We start from the raw sequence: 16,363 nt of genomic DNA, 5'->3' as shown, positions 1-16,363 counted from the left end.
TATTCCTGCAGTTGGAATGCCGTGTGGGATTCCTGTACAGAATCCTCTGGGAGCTTGGTTTACTGAGTCTCCTCTGACAGTGCAGTGTAAAGGCCGTGTTTTCTGGAGTCGGGATTATTCTATCAGATCTAACAGTGCGGAGGAGGGACTGTGAGGCCACTCTGTACATTCCATCCCCAAACATATGGTTTTCACTCTCTGCTCACCAGAATGGAATGTGTCGATTCTTCGGTCTGGTACAATGTCCCCCCCCCCCCTAGTGAACGTCGTTTTTCTCTCTCCCAAAGGCTGCTTCTTGGTTCAGCAGTGCACAATCCCCAAGGCGCTTCAGTTGCGTACGTGATTTTAGCCAAAGCCCTTGGTGTTCCTGGCTGCAGTGAGATCCAGTGGACGCTGGGAATGTACCGGGGTCGGATTAATAGTCGCGGGGCTCCTTTCACCTCCTGTTTTGTTGACGGCCGACTACAAAAGTGTGGCTCTAACTGTCAACGCGTTGAACACAGATGGTGCCATACAGAGTTACCTCGATCATGCAGCAGAGTAACAGGTCCTTGGGGCTATCCATTTTGGGAGGAATAACAGCCGAATGGATTATTATTTAAACGGTAAGATGTTAAAACATGCAGAGGGACCTGGGTGTGCTGGTGCACGAGTCGCAAAATGTTGGTGTGCAGGTGCAACAGGTGATTCAGAAGGCTAATCGAGTTTTGTCTTTCATTGCTAGAGGGATGGAGTTCAAGACTAGGGAGGTTATGCTGCAATTGTATAAGGTGTTGGTGAGGCCGCATCTGGAGTATTGTGTTCAGTTTTGGTCTCCTTACCTGAGAAAGGACATATTGGCACTGGAGGGAGTGCAGAGGAGATTCACTAGATTAATCCCAGAGTTGAGGGGATTAGATTATGACGAGAGGTTGAGTAGACTGGGACTGTCCTCATTGGAGTTTAGAAGGGTGCGGGAGGATCTTATTGAAACATATAAAATTATGAAGGGAATAGATAGGATAGATGCGGGCAGGTTGTTTCCACTGGTCGGGGAAAGCAGAACTAGGGGGCATAGCCTCAAAATAAGGGGAGGTAGATTTAGGACGGAGTGTAGGAGGAACTTCTTCACCCAAAGGGTTGTGAATCTCTGGAATTCCATGCCCAGTGAAGCAGTTGAGGCTCCTTCTTTAAACGTTTTTAAGAAAAAGATAGATACCTTTCTAAAGAATAAAGGGATTCGGGGATATGGTGTACGGGCCGGAAAGTGGAGCTGAGTCCACAAAGGATCAGCCATGATCTCAGTGAATGGCGGAGCAGGCTCGAGGGGCCAGATGGCCTACTCCTGCTCCTAGTTCGTATGTTCTTATGTCCGACTTCAACCTCCTCCTGCTGGTCTGCGTCTAACTCTCATCAGTTGTGATGAAATACGAAATTGTCATGTATCTTTGTAGTAATATTATTGAAACCTGGGTTAAAATGCTTCCAGACACGATGGGCGGGATTCTCCGATCGCCGACGCCAAACGTGCGTCCGGCAATCGGCCGGAGAATCCCGTTTACGGTGGAATCGGGGGCGGTGCAGTTTTTCCGATGCTCCACCCCCTCAAAAACGGCGTAACCGGGGAGTACGCCGCACAACAGCCTCTTTCAAAGGCTGATGCAGACTCTATGGGCCAAATGGTCTCCGACTGCACTGTCGGGATTGTAAGAATGCTGTGTGGTTTGAGTGTAGCTAATGTCTAGGTCAGTCTGGACAAAAGAGTTGCTTCCAGGACCCAAAACCGAGCCGGTGGTATTCAGCTTGTTCCTGAAGAAAGCTGTCTCTCTCCAAGGACTCTGCACCAAGTTAAGCAAGTAAAACTTGGTTGCTAACAAGTGTATTTGCTTAATTGGGATGTAGAGGCAGGTTTCAGGAAGCAAGTTGATGCACCTGTTAACTGTAAAGCTATTGATGTTCAAATTCGAGCTTGTTTTGAGCTCAGTGTTACCACTCCTGTGGTGCAGTAACATTTCCTCAATTTACCAAATGCAAATAGATGGGTTCTCATCCATGGTTCTGCTCCGGAAACGGGACACAGTGCCGCCCTTCCCTACTTGTCATCTCCTCCAGCTTCCCTTCAAATGCCCCGATGCCCTTCATCTCAACGATCTCTCCCTCTTCCTCAAACATCCAGCCAGGGTTGTGCCATTTACACGCCTGCCCTCTCCTTGAATGCCAATAATTCAGGGCAAGGTGGGCTATTTGACTGCGAACTGCATCGCAGAGAACCTAGCCTGTAATCCCCCCCCCCCCCCCCTCCCACCCACACACACACGGAAACCGACTATTACTCAGTCCCTCCCCTCTGTCGCCAGCTGCGAGAGTGCGGGTAATCGGCACTCCCTGAATAAAGGTTTCGCTTGAGCCCTTCTCGAGACTGCGAATGGGGTCAAATTGCAGAATTGATGTGGGCACCTTGCCCAGCTAAGCAGGAGTGAGCCTGAGCTGGCTATCCCGACCGGACCAGGGCGCCTCTTCCTGCAGAGGCTCTCTGCAACAGCGGTCAGGGAGGGAGCCTGACCTGCCTGTTCTGAGCCCGTTGAGCAATGTCAGGGGAGAGAAAGGAGTGATATCTACTGCAGAGTGCTGCTTGCTCTTGCCGTCTCATTCTCGCTATGCTGGATCCTGCACAGCCGCCATATTCAGGGTCTGACAAACCCCACGGCCGCGCCAAGGGGATCTGGCAGGCCCTGTGAATGGGCTCCGCAGCTGGTAGCCTCTGCCCTGTACCCAACGCCACCACCTCAAGAGGGGAGGGCCAACACGATCTGGGCTTGCTCGCGATGCTCCCCTCCCAGAAGCACCAGCAAAATGGCTCGGATTTCCGGCCATTGAGTGAAGGAGTCCGAGGTGACCATGCCGAAGAAGTATTTTCGCACAGTGAATGGTCAGGATTTGGGACAGGCAGTGGACACCAATTCACATATACTTCTCCAAAGAGAATGGGGTAAACATTTGAAAGAGATGGGCAGCAGGGTAGCCCAGCGGTTGTCACAATTGCTTCGCAGCTCCAGGGTCCCGGGTTCGATTCCCGGCTTGGGTCACTGTCTGTGCAGAGTCTGCACGTTCTCCCCGTGTGTGCGTGGGTTTCCTCCCGGTGCTCCGGTTTCCTCCCACAGTCCAAAGATGTGCAGGTTAGGTGGATTGGCCATGATAAATTGCCCTTAGTGTCCAAAATTACCCTTCGTGTTGGGTGTGGTTACTGGGTTATGGGGATAGGGTGGAGATGTGGCCCTTGGGTAGGGTGCTCTTTCCAAGAGCCGGTGCAGACTCGATGGGCCGAATGGCCTCCTTCTGCACTGTGAATTCTGAGTCTCTGAGAAAGCTTGGCAGGGGTATTGGGAAGGAGAGGAAGGCTGGGGCTAACTGGATTGCTCTCTGAAAGGGTGAGCACACGCACTCTCGTGGGCTGAATGGCCTCCATCTGAACCACTGTGAGCCCTATTCCCGGCCCCCAGTTAATCAGTGCAGTCGGTCATGGTGTGAGTGGTGGAGGTTGTGTTCAGCTGTCCAATAACAGTGCATGTCTTTTCTTCCAACTCCAGGAGGAGCAGTTGCAAGTGCAAGACGTCCGCATCAAGGGAGTGTTTGGCTCATCGAGGAAGCGAATGCCTGCCACTGAGGGTTATGTCCAGGTGCAGCAGGATGGAGTGTGGAAGCCCATCTGTAGCACAGACTGGACCGCCATGAACAGCCGGGTCATCTGTGGCATGTTCGGCTTCCCAGCGGAGAAGAGCTACAACGTGAAGATTTACAAGTAAGGACACAGTTTGGTCACGTTGCAGCTTTCCGTGTGAGAAGGTACCTGGGTCAGTCTGCTGGCTGGAGGGACAATGGCCCTCTTCTTGGGCTGAGCGAGTGGCCTTCAGCCCATCGGACCCATGCCAGCCCCACGTGAAGCTCCTGAAAGGAGGGATTTCTCCCCGGAGTGGGCCGAGCAGGTCCCACGCACTCCGGGTGAAGACATTTCTCCTGAATTCCCCTTGGGATTGAATGCTCCATTGTGCGCAGTCTCCTCACTCTTTCCTTCTCAAAGCCCTTGGTCACTTGGAGCACCTCGACCAGCTCCCTCTGCTTTTATATCCGCTGCTTTAACAAGAATTCCGCTCTCGCAGGAGGATCCAGCGACGGTGGGGTTCAGGCAGAAAGTCAGCCATGACGGGATGGCATGGTGGATCAGGCTGGAGGGGTCGAATGGCCTACTCCCCCTTTTTTTTTTTTGTCATGTTCAGAGCTGCAAGCAGATGCTTTGAGACATTGGAGCAGAATTAAGCCATTCGGCCCATCGAGTCGGCTCCACCATTCGATCATGGCTGATACATTTCTCATCCCCATTCTCCTGCCGTCTCCCCTATCTTCTCACTGACCTTTATCGCCTGCTCCGTAGTGAGCTGAAGCCACTGTGTCGGACCGTGTCTCTCAGAAGCTCAGTCTGAGCCCGGAAGGTATTTCTCATTTGAGCTGAGTGGTCAGAATGATGAGATGTGGACTGAAGGGGTTCACTCTGAAGGTCAAGGCTCCGTTGGTCTCCGGAATGCACAGTACAAGAAGGAGTTGGATCTTTCTCCTGGTTTTGTGTTGCCCCTCGGCTGGGTTTCTTGAGGGTTTGTAAAGTCACTCTCCCAGTATTGCTGCCGGCCGTTATTCGCTTATTTGGAGATCCATAAACATCTCAGTCGCCCTCCTCCTCGCAGTTCCACAGCAGTGCCAGGTCATTTTAAAAAGCCAGTTGCGGCCATTGGGCACTCCTTCCTGCGATGGGGAAGGCCGTGACCCATGGCCCCACGAACCTCGGCACACCCACCCGCCAGTTTGGAATGATTGCTGTACTGTATACTGTCTCCCTCTGTGTTCCCAGTGATGTACAGTGTTCCTGTTGTGTATACCGTCTCCCTCTGTGTTCCCCAGTGATGTACAGTGTTCCTGTTGTGTATACTGTCTCCCTCTGTGTTCCCAGTGATGTACAGTGTTCCTGTTGTGTATACTGTCTCCCTCTGTGTTCCCAGTGATGTACAGTGTTCCTGTTGTGTATACTGTCTCCCTCTGTGTTCCCAGTGATGTACAGTGTTCCTGTTGTGTATACTGTCTCCCTCTGTGTTCCCAGTGATGTACAGTCTTCCTGTCGTGTATACTCTCTCCCTCTGTGTTCCCAGTGATGTACAGTGTTCCTGTTGTGTATACTGTCTCCCTCTGTGTTCCCAGTGATGTACAGTGTTCCTGTTGTGTATACTGTCTCCCTCTGTGTTCCCAGTGATGTACAGTGTTCCTGTTGTGTATACTGTCTCCCTCTGTGTTCCCAGTGATGTACAGTGTTCCTGTTGTGTACACTATCTCTCTCTCCCTCTGTGTTCCCAGTGATGTACAGTGTTCCTGTTGTGTACACTATCTCTCTCTCCCTCTGTGTTCCCAGTGGTGTCCAGTGTTCCTGTTGTGTATAATGTCTCCCTCTGTGTTCTCAGTGATGTACAGTGTTCCTGTCGTGTGTACTGTCTCCCTCTGTGTTCCCAGTGGCATAGTGTTCCTGTCGTGAATACCGTCTCCCTCTGTGTTCCCAGTGGCATAGTGTTCCTGTCGTGTATACTCTATCCCTCTGTGTTCCCAGTGATGTACAGTGTTCCTGTCGTGAATACCGTCTCCCTCTGTGTTCCCAGTGATGTACAGTGTTCCTGTTGTGTACACTATCTCTCTCTCCCTCTGTGTTCCCAGTGATGTACAGTGTTCCTGTTGTGTACACTGTCTCCCTCTGTGTTCCCAGTCGTGTATAGTGTTCCTGTCGTGAATACCGTCTCCCTCTGTGTTCCCAGTGGCATAGTGTTCCTGTTGTGTATACTGTCTCCCTCTGTGTTCCCAGTGATGTACAGTGTTCCTGTCGTGAATACCGTCTCCCTCTGTGTTCCCCAGTGATGTACAGTGTTCCTGTTGTGTGCACTATCTCTCTCTCCCTGTGTGTTCCCAGTGGTGTCCAGTGTTCCTGTCGTGTATACTGTCTCCCTCTGTGTCCCCAGTGATGTACAGTGTTCCTGTTGTGTATACTGTCTCCCTCTGTGTTCCCAGTCGTGTCCAGTGTTCCTGTCGTGTATACTGTCTCCCTCTGTGTCCCCAGTGATGTACAGTGTTCCTGTTGTGAATACCGTCTCCCTCTGTGTTCCCAGTGATGTACAGTGTTCCTGTTGTGTGCACTATCTCTCTCTCTCCCGCTGTGTTCCCAGTGGTGTACAGTGTTCCTGTTGTGTACACTATCTCTCGCTCCCTCTGTGTTCCCAGTGGTGTACAGTGTTCCTGTTGTGTACACTATCTCTCTCTCCCTCTGTGTTCCCCAGTGATGTACAGTGTTCCTGTTGTGTACACTATCTCTCTCTCCCTCTGTGTTCCCAGTGATGTACAGTGTTCCTGTTGTGTACACTATCTCTCTCTCCCTCTGTGTTCCCAGTGATGTACAGTGTTCCTGTTGTGTATACTGTCTCCCTCTGTGTTCCCAGTGGTGTACAGTGTTCCTGTCGTGAATACCGTCTCCCTCTGTGTTCCCAGTGATGTGCAGTGTTCCTGTCGTGAATACCGTCTCCCTCTGTGTTCCCAGTGATGTGCAGTGTTCCTGTTGTGTACACTATCTCTCTCTCCCTCTGTGTTCCCAGTGATGTGCAGTGTTCCTGTTGTGTACACTATCTCTCTCTCCCTCTGTGTTCCCAGTGATGTACAGTGTTCCTGTTGTGTACACTATCTCTCTCTCCCTCTGTGTTCCCCAGTGATGTGCAGTGTTCCTGTTGTGTACACTATCTCTCTCTCCCTCTGTGTTCCCCAGTGATGTACAGTGTTCCTGTTGTGTACACTATCTCTCTCCCTCTGTGTTCCCAGTGGTGTACAGTGTTCCTGTTGTGTACACTATCTCTGTCTCTCTCTGTGTTCCCAGTGATGTACAGTGTTCCTGTTGTGTATACTGTCTCCCTCTGTGTTCCCAGTGGTGTACAGTATTCCTGTCGTGAATACCGTCTCCCTCTGTGTTCCCAGTGATGTACAGTGTTCCTGTTGTGTATACTATCTCTCTCTCCCTCTGTGTTCCCAGTGATGTGCAGTGTTCATGTTGTGTACACTATCTCTCTCTCCCGCTGTGTTCCCAGTGGTGTACAGTGTTCCTGTCGTGTACACTATCTCTCTCTCCCGCTGTGTTCCCAGTGGTGTACAGTGTTCCTGTTGTGTACACTATCTCATCTCCCTCTGTGTTCCCAGTGGTGTACAGTGTTCCTGTTGTGTACACTATCTCTCTCTCCCTCTGTGTTCCCAGTGATGTACAGTGTTCCTGTTGTGTATACTGTCTCCCTCTGTGTTCCCAGTGGTGTACAGTGTTCCTGTCGTGAATACCGTCTCCCTCTGTGTTCCCAGTGATGTGCAGTGTTCCTGTCGTGAATACCGTCTCCCTCTGTGTTCCCAGTGATGTGCAGTGTTCCTGTTGTGTACACTATCTCTCTCTCCCTCTGTGTTCCCAGTGATGTACAGTGTTCCTGTTGTGTATACTGTCTCCCTCTGTGTTCCCAGTGATGTACAGTGTTCCTGTTGTGTACACTATCTCTCTCTCCCTCTGTGTTCCCAGTGATGTACAGTGTTCCTGTTGTGTACACTATCTCTCTCTCGCTCTGTGTTCCCAGTGATGTACAGTGTTCCTGTTGTGTGCACTATCTCTCTCTCCCTCTGTGTTGCCAGTGATGTACAGTGTTCCTGTTGTGTACACTATCTCTCTCTCCCTCTGTGTTCCCAGTGGTGTCCAGTGTTCCTGTCGTGAATACCGTCTCCCTCTGTGTTCCCAGTGGTGTACAGTGTTCCTGTTGTGTACACTATCTCTCTCTCCCTCTGTGTTCCCAGTGATGTACAGTGTTCCTGTTGTGTATACTGTCTCCCTCTGTGTTCCCAGTGGTGTACAGTGTTCCTGTCGTGAATACCGTCTCCCTCTGTGTTCCCAGTGATGTGCAGTGTTCCTGTCGTGAATACCGTCTCCCTCTGTGTTCCCAGTGATGTGCAGTGTTCCTGTTGTGTACACTATCTCTCTCTCCCTCTGTGTTCCCAGTGATGTGCAGTGTTCCTGTTGTGTACACTATCTCTCTCTCCCTCTGTGTTCCCAGTGATGTACAGTGTTCCTGTTGTGTACACTATCTCTCTCTCCCTCTGTGTTCCCCAGTGATGTGCAGTGTTCCTCTTGTGTACACTATCTCTCTCTCCCTCTGTGTTCCCCAGTGATGTACAGTGTTCCTGTTGTGTACACTATCTCTCTCCCTCTGTGTTCCCAGTGGTGTACAGTGTTCCTGTTGTGTACACTATCTCTGTCTCTCTCTGTGTTCCCAGTGATGTACAGTGTTCCTGTTGTGTATACTGTCTCCCTCTGTGTTCCCAGTGGTGTACAGTATACCTGTCGTGAATACCGTCTCCCTCTGTGTTCCCAGTGATGTACAGTGTTCCTGTTGTGTATACCGTCTCCCTCTGTGTTCCCAGTGATGTGCAGTGTTCCTGTTGTGTACACTATCTCTCTCTCCCTCTGTGTTCCCAGTGGTGTACAGTGTCTGTTACTCGGTGTTCCTGGTGGAGTGTTCTGTCTTGCGCTCTCTGTTTTTTGTGGTATTTATTGGGCCTGTTGTGTGCTCTGATTTCTGTTTGCTCCCTTTCCACAGGACCTTTGCAAGCAGGAAGAGACATAGATACTGGACCTACAGCATTAACTGCACGGGCAATGAAGCCCACCTGTCCAGCTGTAACCTGGGCCACTCTGTGATGAACAGGAATAACACATGTCCCAGCCAGATGCCCGCCGTTGTGAGCTGTGTGGCGGGCCCAGCCTTCGCTGCTCTCAGCACCACTCGAGTCAGGAAGGCCTTCCAGAGCGAGGTGATGGCTGCCTTGTCTTTGATTGCAGTATTGGCTGAAAGGGGGATGACTGAATCTAGGCGGGCAGATAGAGTCCGCACACTGATTCGCTGTAGTCTCATTGACTGGCCAAAACAGACTTGAGGGGCCGAATGGCCTTTTCCTGCCCTGATGGTAAGGGAGTAGGGGGTCAGTGAGCAAAACTAGGGCACCTGGGAGTGAGGGCAAGGCTCTGGCATGGATTGAGAACTCGTAAAGAGGCAGAGAGGAGGGACAAACGGCTCATTGTCAGGTTTGCAGGCTGTGACGAGAGGGGTAGAGCAAGGATCAGGACTGCCCCCCCCCCCCCCACACACCCCAGCGAGTCACAATCTCCGATCAATGGTTTGTACGTGGAAACCAGACGTGTTATTTCCAAGTTTGCTAATGATACAAAACTGGGTGGGAATGGGAGTTGTGGGGAAGGGGCAAGGAGGATTCAGCGGGCATTGGACAGGCCAAGCGACTGGGCAAGAACATGTCAGATGGAATATAATGCGAATAAGTGTAGAAATGTCCAATTTGGCAGGAGGGCAGAGTATTTCTTCAATGGTGAGAGATGGGGAAGGGTTGATGTCCAGGGGGACCTGGGTGTCCTTGTCCACGGGTGACTGAGAGCCAGCAGGGAGGAGCAGCAAACAATGAGGAAGGCCAATGGGATGTTGGCCTTCACCTCCAGCGGATTGGAGTACAGCCGTAGAGACGTCCTACTGCTGTTGTGCGCAGCCTTGGCCTCCATTATCTAATGAAGGACAACTTGCCCAGGAGGGAGTGCAGCTCAGGTTCACCAGACCCATTCCTGGGGTGGCAGGACTGTCTGCTGAGGAGATATTGAAGCTTGAACATTCTTCCAGGGGCGATGACGATGGGATGTTCCCCCCTGGAAGGTGGGTCAAGAACCAAGAGGGACAGTTCTCAGAATAGGGGGCAGTCCATTTCGGGCTGAAATGAGGGGGAACTTCTTAACTCGGAGGGTGGAGCATCTTTGGAATTCTCGGCCCAGGGGGCTGTGGAACCTCTTGTCATTGAGCAAGTTCAAGACTGATTTCTGGATTCCAATGACATGAAGGGATGTGGGGGTAGTGTCGGAAAGTGCAACAGAGGGAGATGATCAGCCACCATTTAGTTGAATGGCAAAGTAGACTCGATGGGCTGAATGGCCCTATTGCTACTCCTATGAGCCTGCCCATCGGCTCAGACGGTTACCCCCCCCCCCCAACCATCGACAAGGCCCCAGTCAGGATTGTCATGGGATGCTCTCGACTGGATGAGTGCAGCTCCAACACACTGGGGGGGGGGGGTCAGGGGCAGTCCTCCACCCCACTCGTCCGTTGCGGGAGGGTGGGACGCTCTGCATTCCGTTCTTTACGTTTGGCCCCTGCATGCTCCGTGTTGTGATGCTTGAAGTGATTGTCGTCTTCTCCAGCATGTGCGTTCTAAGGCAAGCGATTCCCACGTGTCGAGGGGGGTGTTGCATTTATTTAGAGAGGCTTTCAGAGTGTCCTTTGGGCATTTCCTCTGCCCTCCTGGTGATTGCATGCCATTGTCGAGTTCTGGAAGGACAAGATGAGAGCCGCAGATACCTGGGAACCCCACCCACCTGGAAGTTCCCCTCCAAGTCACTCACCACCCCGACTGGCAAATATATCGGCCGTTCCTTCGCTGTCGCTGGGGCAACATCCTGGAACCCCCTCCCTAACAGCACAGTGGGTGTACCTACACCACGGGGACTGCAGCAGTTCAAGAAGGCAGCTCACCCCCACCGTCTGAAGGGGCAATTAGGGATGGGCAAGAACTGTAGGCCTACTGAGTGGATGTGAACCCAAGACCTCCTGACCGGGTGGTGATGGGGCCCTTGACTGAGCCATTGCCGGGACGGTCAGTGTCCCTGAGTCACTCCCAACGAGGAGGTGTGGTGGTCGGAGACAGAGGGCACAGCAAACTGGGTAGTGCTGCTCTTGAGGACTCGAGGCTCCTCAATAATTGGCGAATGTTTAGAAAGCGTTCTTTAATAGTTTGGGAACTGAAGCACAGATCCCCACATAGCACATTCCACATCACATCTGTAATGCACATTAGAAAATAGAAGCCAGATGGGTGTGTTGGCTGGGAATCTAAAGCACGTATCGGTTTATTCAGCCAGAGATGCATCGCATGAGTGCTTGAAGACATTTCACCGGAGGTCCTTTCTGACCTTCTGACATTCGGAGCCAGGAATGTATTGAATGCTGAGTGAGGCGTCGGAAACGGGAAGCTCCGCGGCTGAGTGGGCTGGGGAGAGATACTCTTCCCCCTCTCTGCTGTTGGCCAGGTCATGACCACATCCTCTCCGCTCTGACCCCAGTTCCACATCTGGTGGGAACACCACTCGGCATTGCAAACAGCGACCTCAGACACAGGCCTTCAGTCCTCTTCATCCTGCTTTTCAATCCTCCCCCCGCCCTCCCCCCTGCCCACAACCACCCTCCACTTATTCTGAACCTCACATTGTGTCCCTCGATAAACCATCGTCACCCCGCCCCACTCGCCACATCACTCCACCCCCTCCACTTCTCACCGGTTCCTTAAAATACACCTCTGAGAGAAGGCTTTCAGTCACCTCTTCTAATAGAGCCCTGGCGTCTGACAAACCCCCTGTGAAAAATCTTGTCTGTTTACGGTGCTAGACAAATGTAAAATGTTCCTGTGTATCCTTTTTAAAAAAAAAAAAATCAGTTCTGGGCTGTCGCTGGGCTAGGCTAGCATTTATTACCCATCCCTAATTGCCCCTTGAGAAGGTGAGGGTGAGCTGCCTTCTTGAACCGCTGCAGTCCCTGTGGTGTAGGTACACCCACTGTGCTGTTAGGGAGGGGGTTCCAGGATGTTGCCCCAGCGACAGTGAAGGAACGGCCGATATATTTCCCAGTCGGGATGGTGTGAGTGAGTGGGAGGGGAACCTCCAGGGGGTGGGGTTCCCAGGCATCTGCTGCCCTTGTCCTTCTAGAGGGCAGCGTTTTCCGGTTTGGAAGGTGATCGCTGCACCCGTTTTGGTTGGTTGAACCTGTAATGAGCTGTGCCTGACACTCTGCGAACCTGTCCACCTGTTTGCTCCATCAATGAACAATGAATTCCACAACACCCAGCTATTAAAGCTGTTGCTCCATGAGGGGCATCTCTCCCTCTTCCTGGCTCAATGCTCATTCCATTGCACCAGCTTGAGAAATACATTGGGGTGATTCTGTTTCAGACCACGGAGAAGGTACTGCATAAATGAAGGTGGCTGTCATCACCCCACCGCTCTCTGATTGTGTCCCAGCGCCCCCAACGTCACACCGGAAGCCTGGCTGAGTGTTGTGTGAGTTGGGTGAAGAAATCACCCAGCATTTGCATCAAGGGATGGGGGAGTGCCACACTGTTAGTGGTGCCAACTCTCCTCCCATGGGCAAGATCCCATGGGCACCGATCTGGCAGAAGGGCAGGGGGTGCTTCCTCCGGTGACGTGGCCAGTTGTTACCCCTGCATCAGTGACCAAAGGCAGGTCATTATGGCAATACCACCCCTCCAGAATCACGGTGGCCATTTCCTCTTCGAAAAGCACAGCAACTTGCAATGTCCCAACGTGGGACATTCCTGCTTCCTGGCATTCTGTACTGGGAGTCGTCTGCACCCGAGCACGTGGTCCCCAGGCTGACATTCAGTCCCAGCACCGAGAGAGTGCTGCACTGTCAGAGATCCCGTCTGCCCTCCGAGGCGGACATCAGAAATCCCCGATGTGCAAGTAGAGCAGGCAGGTACCTCCCCGAGGTCCTGGGTTCATAGAATCGTAGCAATTACATTGCAGAAGGAGGCCGTTCGGCCCATTGAGTCTGCACCGGCCCTTGGAAAGAGCACCCGACCCAAGCCCACACCTCCAACCTATCTCTGTAACCCCAACTTAACCTTTTTTGTGGACACTAAGGGTAATTTATCATGGCCAATCCACCTAACCTGGGGCTGGTTTAGCACACTGGGCTAAATCGCTGGCTTTGAAAGCAGACCAAGGCAGGCCAGCAGCACGTTTCAATTCCCGTACCAGCCTCCCCGAACAGGCGCCGGAATGTGGCGACTAGGGGCTTTTCACAGTAACTTCATTTGAAGCCTACTTGTGACAATAAGCGATTTTCATTTTCATTTCACCCGCACGTCTTTGGACTGTGGGAGGAAACCGGAGCACCCGGGGGAAACCCACGCAGACACGGGGAGGATGTACAGACTCCGCACAGACAGTGACCCAAGCCGGAATCGAACCTGGGACCCTGGAGCTGTGAAGCAATTGTGCTAACCACTATGCTACCGTGCACTCCCTAACAGTAATCCCTGAAGCAGCACCACCTGAACAGATTATGTGGTGACCTTGTCTCTGTGTGGGAGTTTGCTGTGCACAGATTGGCTGGCTCGCCTCTTCTCGGTGGAACCCGCGGTGATTTTCATGCCATCAGTGATAAAGTCTTCATGTGACTTGCTGTCCCAGGCTGAATTTTGAGTAGGGTTGCCCCACTTTTCGTTGCTATCTTGTGAGGGGTGCTGTTGGATATTTTTGGCCACCGTGTGGGTTTTCTTGGGCGACGTGTTCCCGTTGGATCGGTAATCCAGGCCCAGGCTTTCGGCCTCTGGGTGGCTGCCATTGCCTTGAAACAAACGGCAGCAAACTCTCGAGGTACTTCACAGATGACGGGACGATGGGACGGCCGAGCTCTCCTCGGTTTGAGAGATGACTGAGTGGGGTTGGATAATGGGAAGCGGGTTAAGATCAGGCTGTGTGTTCTGTGTCATCTACTGAAGTTGTACCAGACAAAACACAGCCTTCCGTCTGCAGAGTCGCAACTTTGCAGACAGCTTTACAACGCATGAAGCAGAGAACTGAAATAAAGTCTTGTTTTTCACACTGGCCTCTTCTGGCCACTGCCCTGAATCCCGAGCGACATGTCATTGCAGAGCGGTTGAAATGTGCAGTGGAGAAAGGACCATTCAATCCATTGTGCTCATGATCGCTCTTCTCAATTAGTACTATTCCCCTTGACCTCTCCCCAGACCACTGAAATTATTACCTTTCCACTATTGATCCATTTCCCTTTTGAAAGTTACAATTGAATCCATCTTTTGCGCAGCTTTTCGCAGTAACTTCATTGCAGTGTTAATATGAACCTACTTGTGACACTGATAAAAGATTATTATTGTATTGCAACAAGCCCCGTGTCTGAGCGACAGCATGTCCCATGTCTTGGGAAGCTGACAAGTGTCTTGTTCACATATCCACGTGTTGCCGTTGGAGTATTTCTAACTGGTCACCGAGACAGGTGACAAGTGCTCCTCCAGTTCATCCTCCAGCTCACCTGGATCTTGTGTTCTAGTCCAGGACTACCCTCTCCTCCTTGCCTGACAGAGTGAGGTTTGTCCCTCTGGGCTTGATCTATCTCTCTGCCAGCTTTGAGAAGCAGTCCGTGGGTGCCTTCAGTGGTATTTGTTGCAATATTTTGTTGCGTTTCCCAGTCTGTGAGTGAGCGATAGCAGGGACCGCACGGGCGCACCCTGTCACGCCTCAACGCGCTGTGCTTGTGTTCCGCAGAGACCGTCGGTGCGCCTCCGGGGAGGGCCCAAGATCGGAGAGGGCAGAGTGGAGGTGATGAAGAACGGCCAGTGGGGAACAGTGTGCGATGATCGCTGGAGCCTCCAGGCGGCCGGCGTGGTCTGTCGGGAACTGGGGTACGGCACGGCCACGGAAGCTTTGACTGGAGCGAGCATGGGGAAAGGTGAGGCAGTCATCACACCCTTTCCCCTGCCCCTGACCCCTTCCCCCGCCCCGTCACTCATCCCCCCCCCCCCCCCCCCCCCAACCCCCAGACAATCACCGGGCAACCCTGAGATTTACACTGAGAAACACGACTGCCGGCCGTACGGACAGTCACCTCCTTTTCCAAAGAGCAGTGACCATGTGGCGATGTGGGAAATACAGCGGCCAGTTTGTTAGCGATTTGGCGGCATTGTTTTGAAGCAGATCAGGAGAATTCTTCCTGGACTCCTCCGCCGCAAAGCTCCCTCCCCATTGTCGCTGTGCACAGGTTGGAGCTGTCGGCTTTCCCACACGACCACACGTCTGAAAGGGGAGCCGAGTAAATGTCCCACGTGACAGACTGCCACTGTGACGACGCAGTGTGCCCCTCGGGATTCCCTCTTCCTCCCTGCCTCCTCCCGTCTTCCCCTGGGAGAGGGGGAAACCGAGCAGGAGTCCAGAAACAAGAAGAGGAAATTCCTTCCTGACCAGGAGTGCCAGCTCCATCGATTTGTTGCGGACACAACAGCGTTTGTGTCCATGTATAATGTTGGGTTGAAGTGTATCTGTAACTTCACTGCAACCTGTCATCCAGGTTTCCCTGTGTCTTCAGTGCTGAGACAGGAGTAGTGTGCCTTCCCCCTTCTCTTACCCATTCCGGGCGTGGTCATGGCAGACTGTTAAAGTAAGCTCCAACACACCAATTAGAAGCAGGACCTGGCCACCCGGCCCCTCGAGCCTGCTACGCCATTCAAAGATGTGCAGGGTAGGTGGATTGGCCACGCCATATTGCCCCTCAAGTGTGTTATGGGCCAGGGTTTAGAGAACCACAAAGTGTCGCATGGAGTTCACCTGACCCACAACTTTTACTCGATTGTGGTATGGGGAGCACACGGCCCACTCTCCAGGTGTGGGACAGCAGAAATGGAAAAGTATTTTTTAAAGCAAAACAATGTTTCTTCTATGAACTCAAGTTAACCTTTTTAAAACATACAGTGAACATCTTAGCAACCATCAATTCAAATACAACCCCCAAAGAATACAACACTAAGTAATGCTTAATAACCTCCCAAACAACATCCAGAAGACAGAAGAAACACCTTTTAACAGAAGCACATCAGGTTTACATTCACTACTGAGAATATTTATAATTCTGAATTCACCAAATGATCAAGAGATAGTCTTTTGATGGCAGAGAGAACAGCAGTACACCTGCTCTGTCTGGCTTCAGCTCCAACACTGAAAACGAAACTAAAACACACCCTGCAGCGAACAGCCAAAAATGAAAGTAAAAAAGCTGACAGACAGCCCAGCTCCACCCACTCTCTGACATCACTGCAGTAATAAACACCCATTTCTTAAAGGTACATTTCTTCAACACCCATTTCTTAAAGGTACTCTCACATGACAGTTGGAAAAATAAATAAATTGGCGACTTTAAATTTATTTTTTTTAATATTCGAAGTCTCTGCTTCCACTGCCTTTTGAGGAAGAGAGTTCCAGAGAGTCACCCCCCTCGGAGAGAAAAAGGTTGTCCCTCATCTCTGTCTTAAATAGGTTTTCTAAAAATACATTTTACGAAATATGGGCATCGTTGGCTGGGCCAGCATTTATTGCCCATTCTTAATTGCCCGACATTTCAGAGGGCATTTCAGAATCAGCCACATT

The 16,363-nt window shown here is 51.7% G+C and overlaps 1 protein-coding gene across 2 annotated transcripts in view; it reads left to right on the top strand.

Annotated features, from left to right (window-relative positions):
- Positions 1-16,363, top strand: part of LOC140396844 (lysyl oxidase homolog 2-like) — a 77,469-nt gene that overhangs the window by 34,030 nt on the left and 27,076 nt on the right. For both annotated transcript variants that reach the window (XM_072485614.1, XM_072485615.1), the window contains exons 4-6: positions 3,567-3,778; positions 8,676-8,889; positions 14,492-14,675. In XM_072485614.1, coding sequence (XP_072341715.1) covers positions 3,567-3,778; positions 8,676-8,889; positions 14,492-14,675 — 610 coding nt within the window. The remainder of the gene's footprint in view (positions 1-3,566; positions 3,779-8,675; positions 8,890-14,491; positions 14,676-16,363) is intronic.

The sequence above is a fragment of the Scyliorhinus torazame genome, chromosome 20 (genome assembly GCF_047496885.1).
Source record: "Scyliorhinus torazame isolate Kashiwa2021f chromosome 20, sScyTor2.1, whole genome shotgun sequence".
In the NCBI taxonomy this organism is placed as follows: domain Eukaryota; kingdom Metazoa; phylum Chordata; class Chondrichthyes; order Carcharhiniformes; family Scyliorhinidae; genus Scyliorhinus; species Scyliorhinus torazame.
The sequence above is the reverse complement of the archived record's forward strand: the minus strand, read 5'-3'. Positions and strand labels throughout refer to the sequence as shown.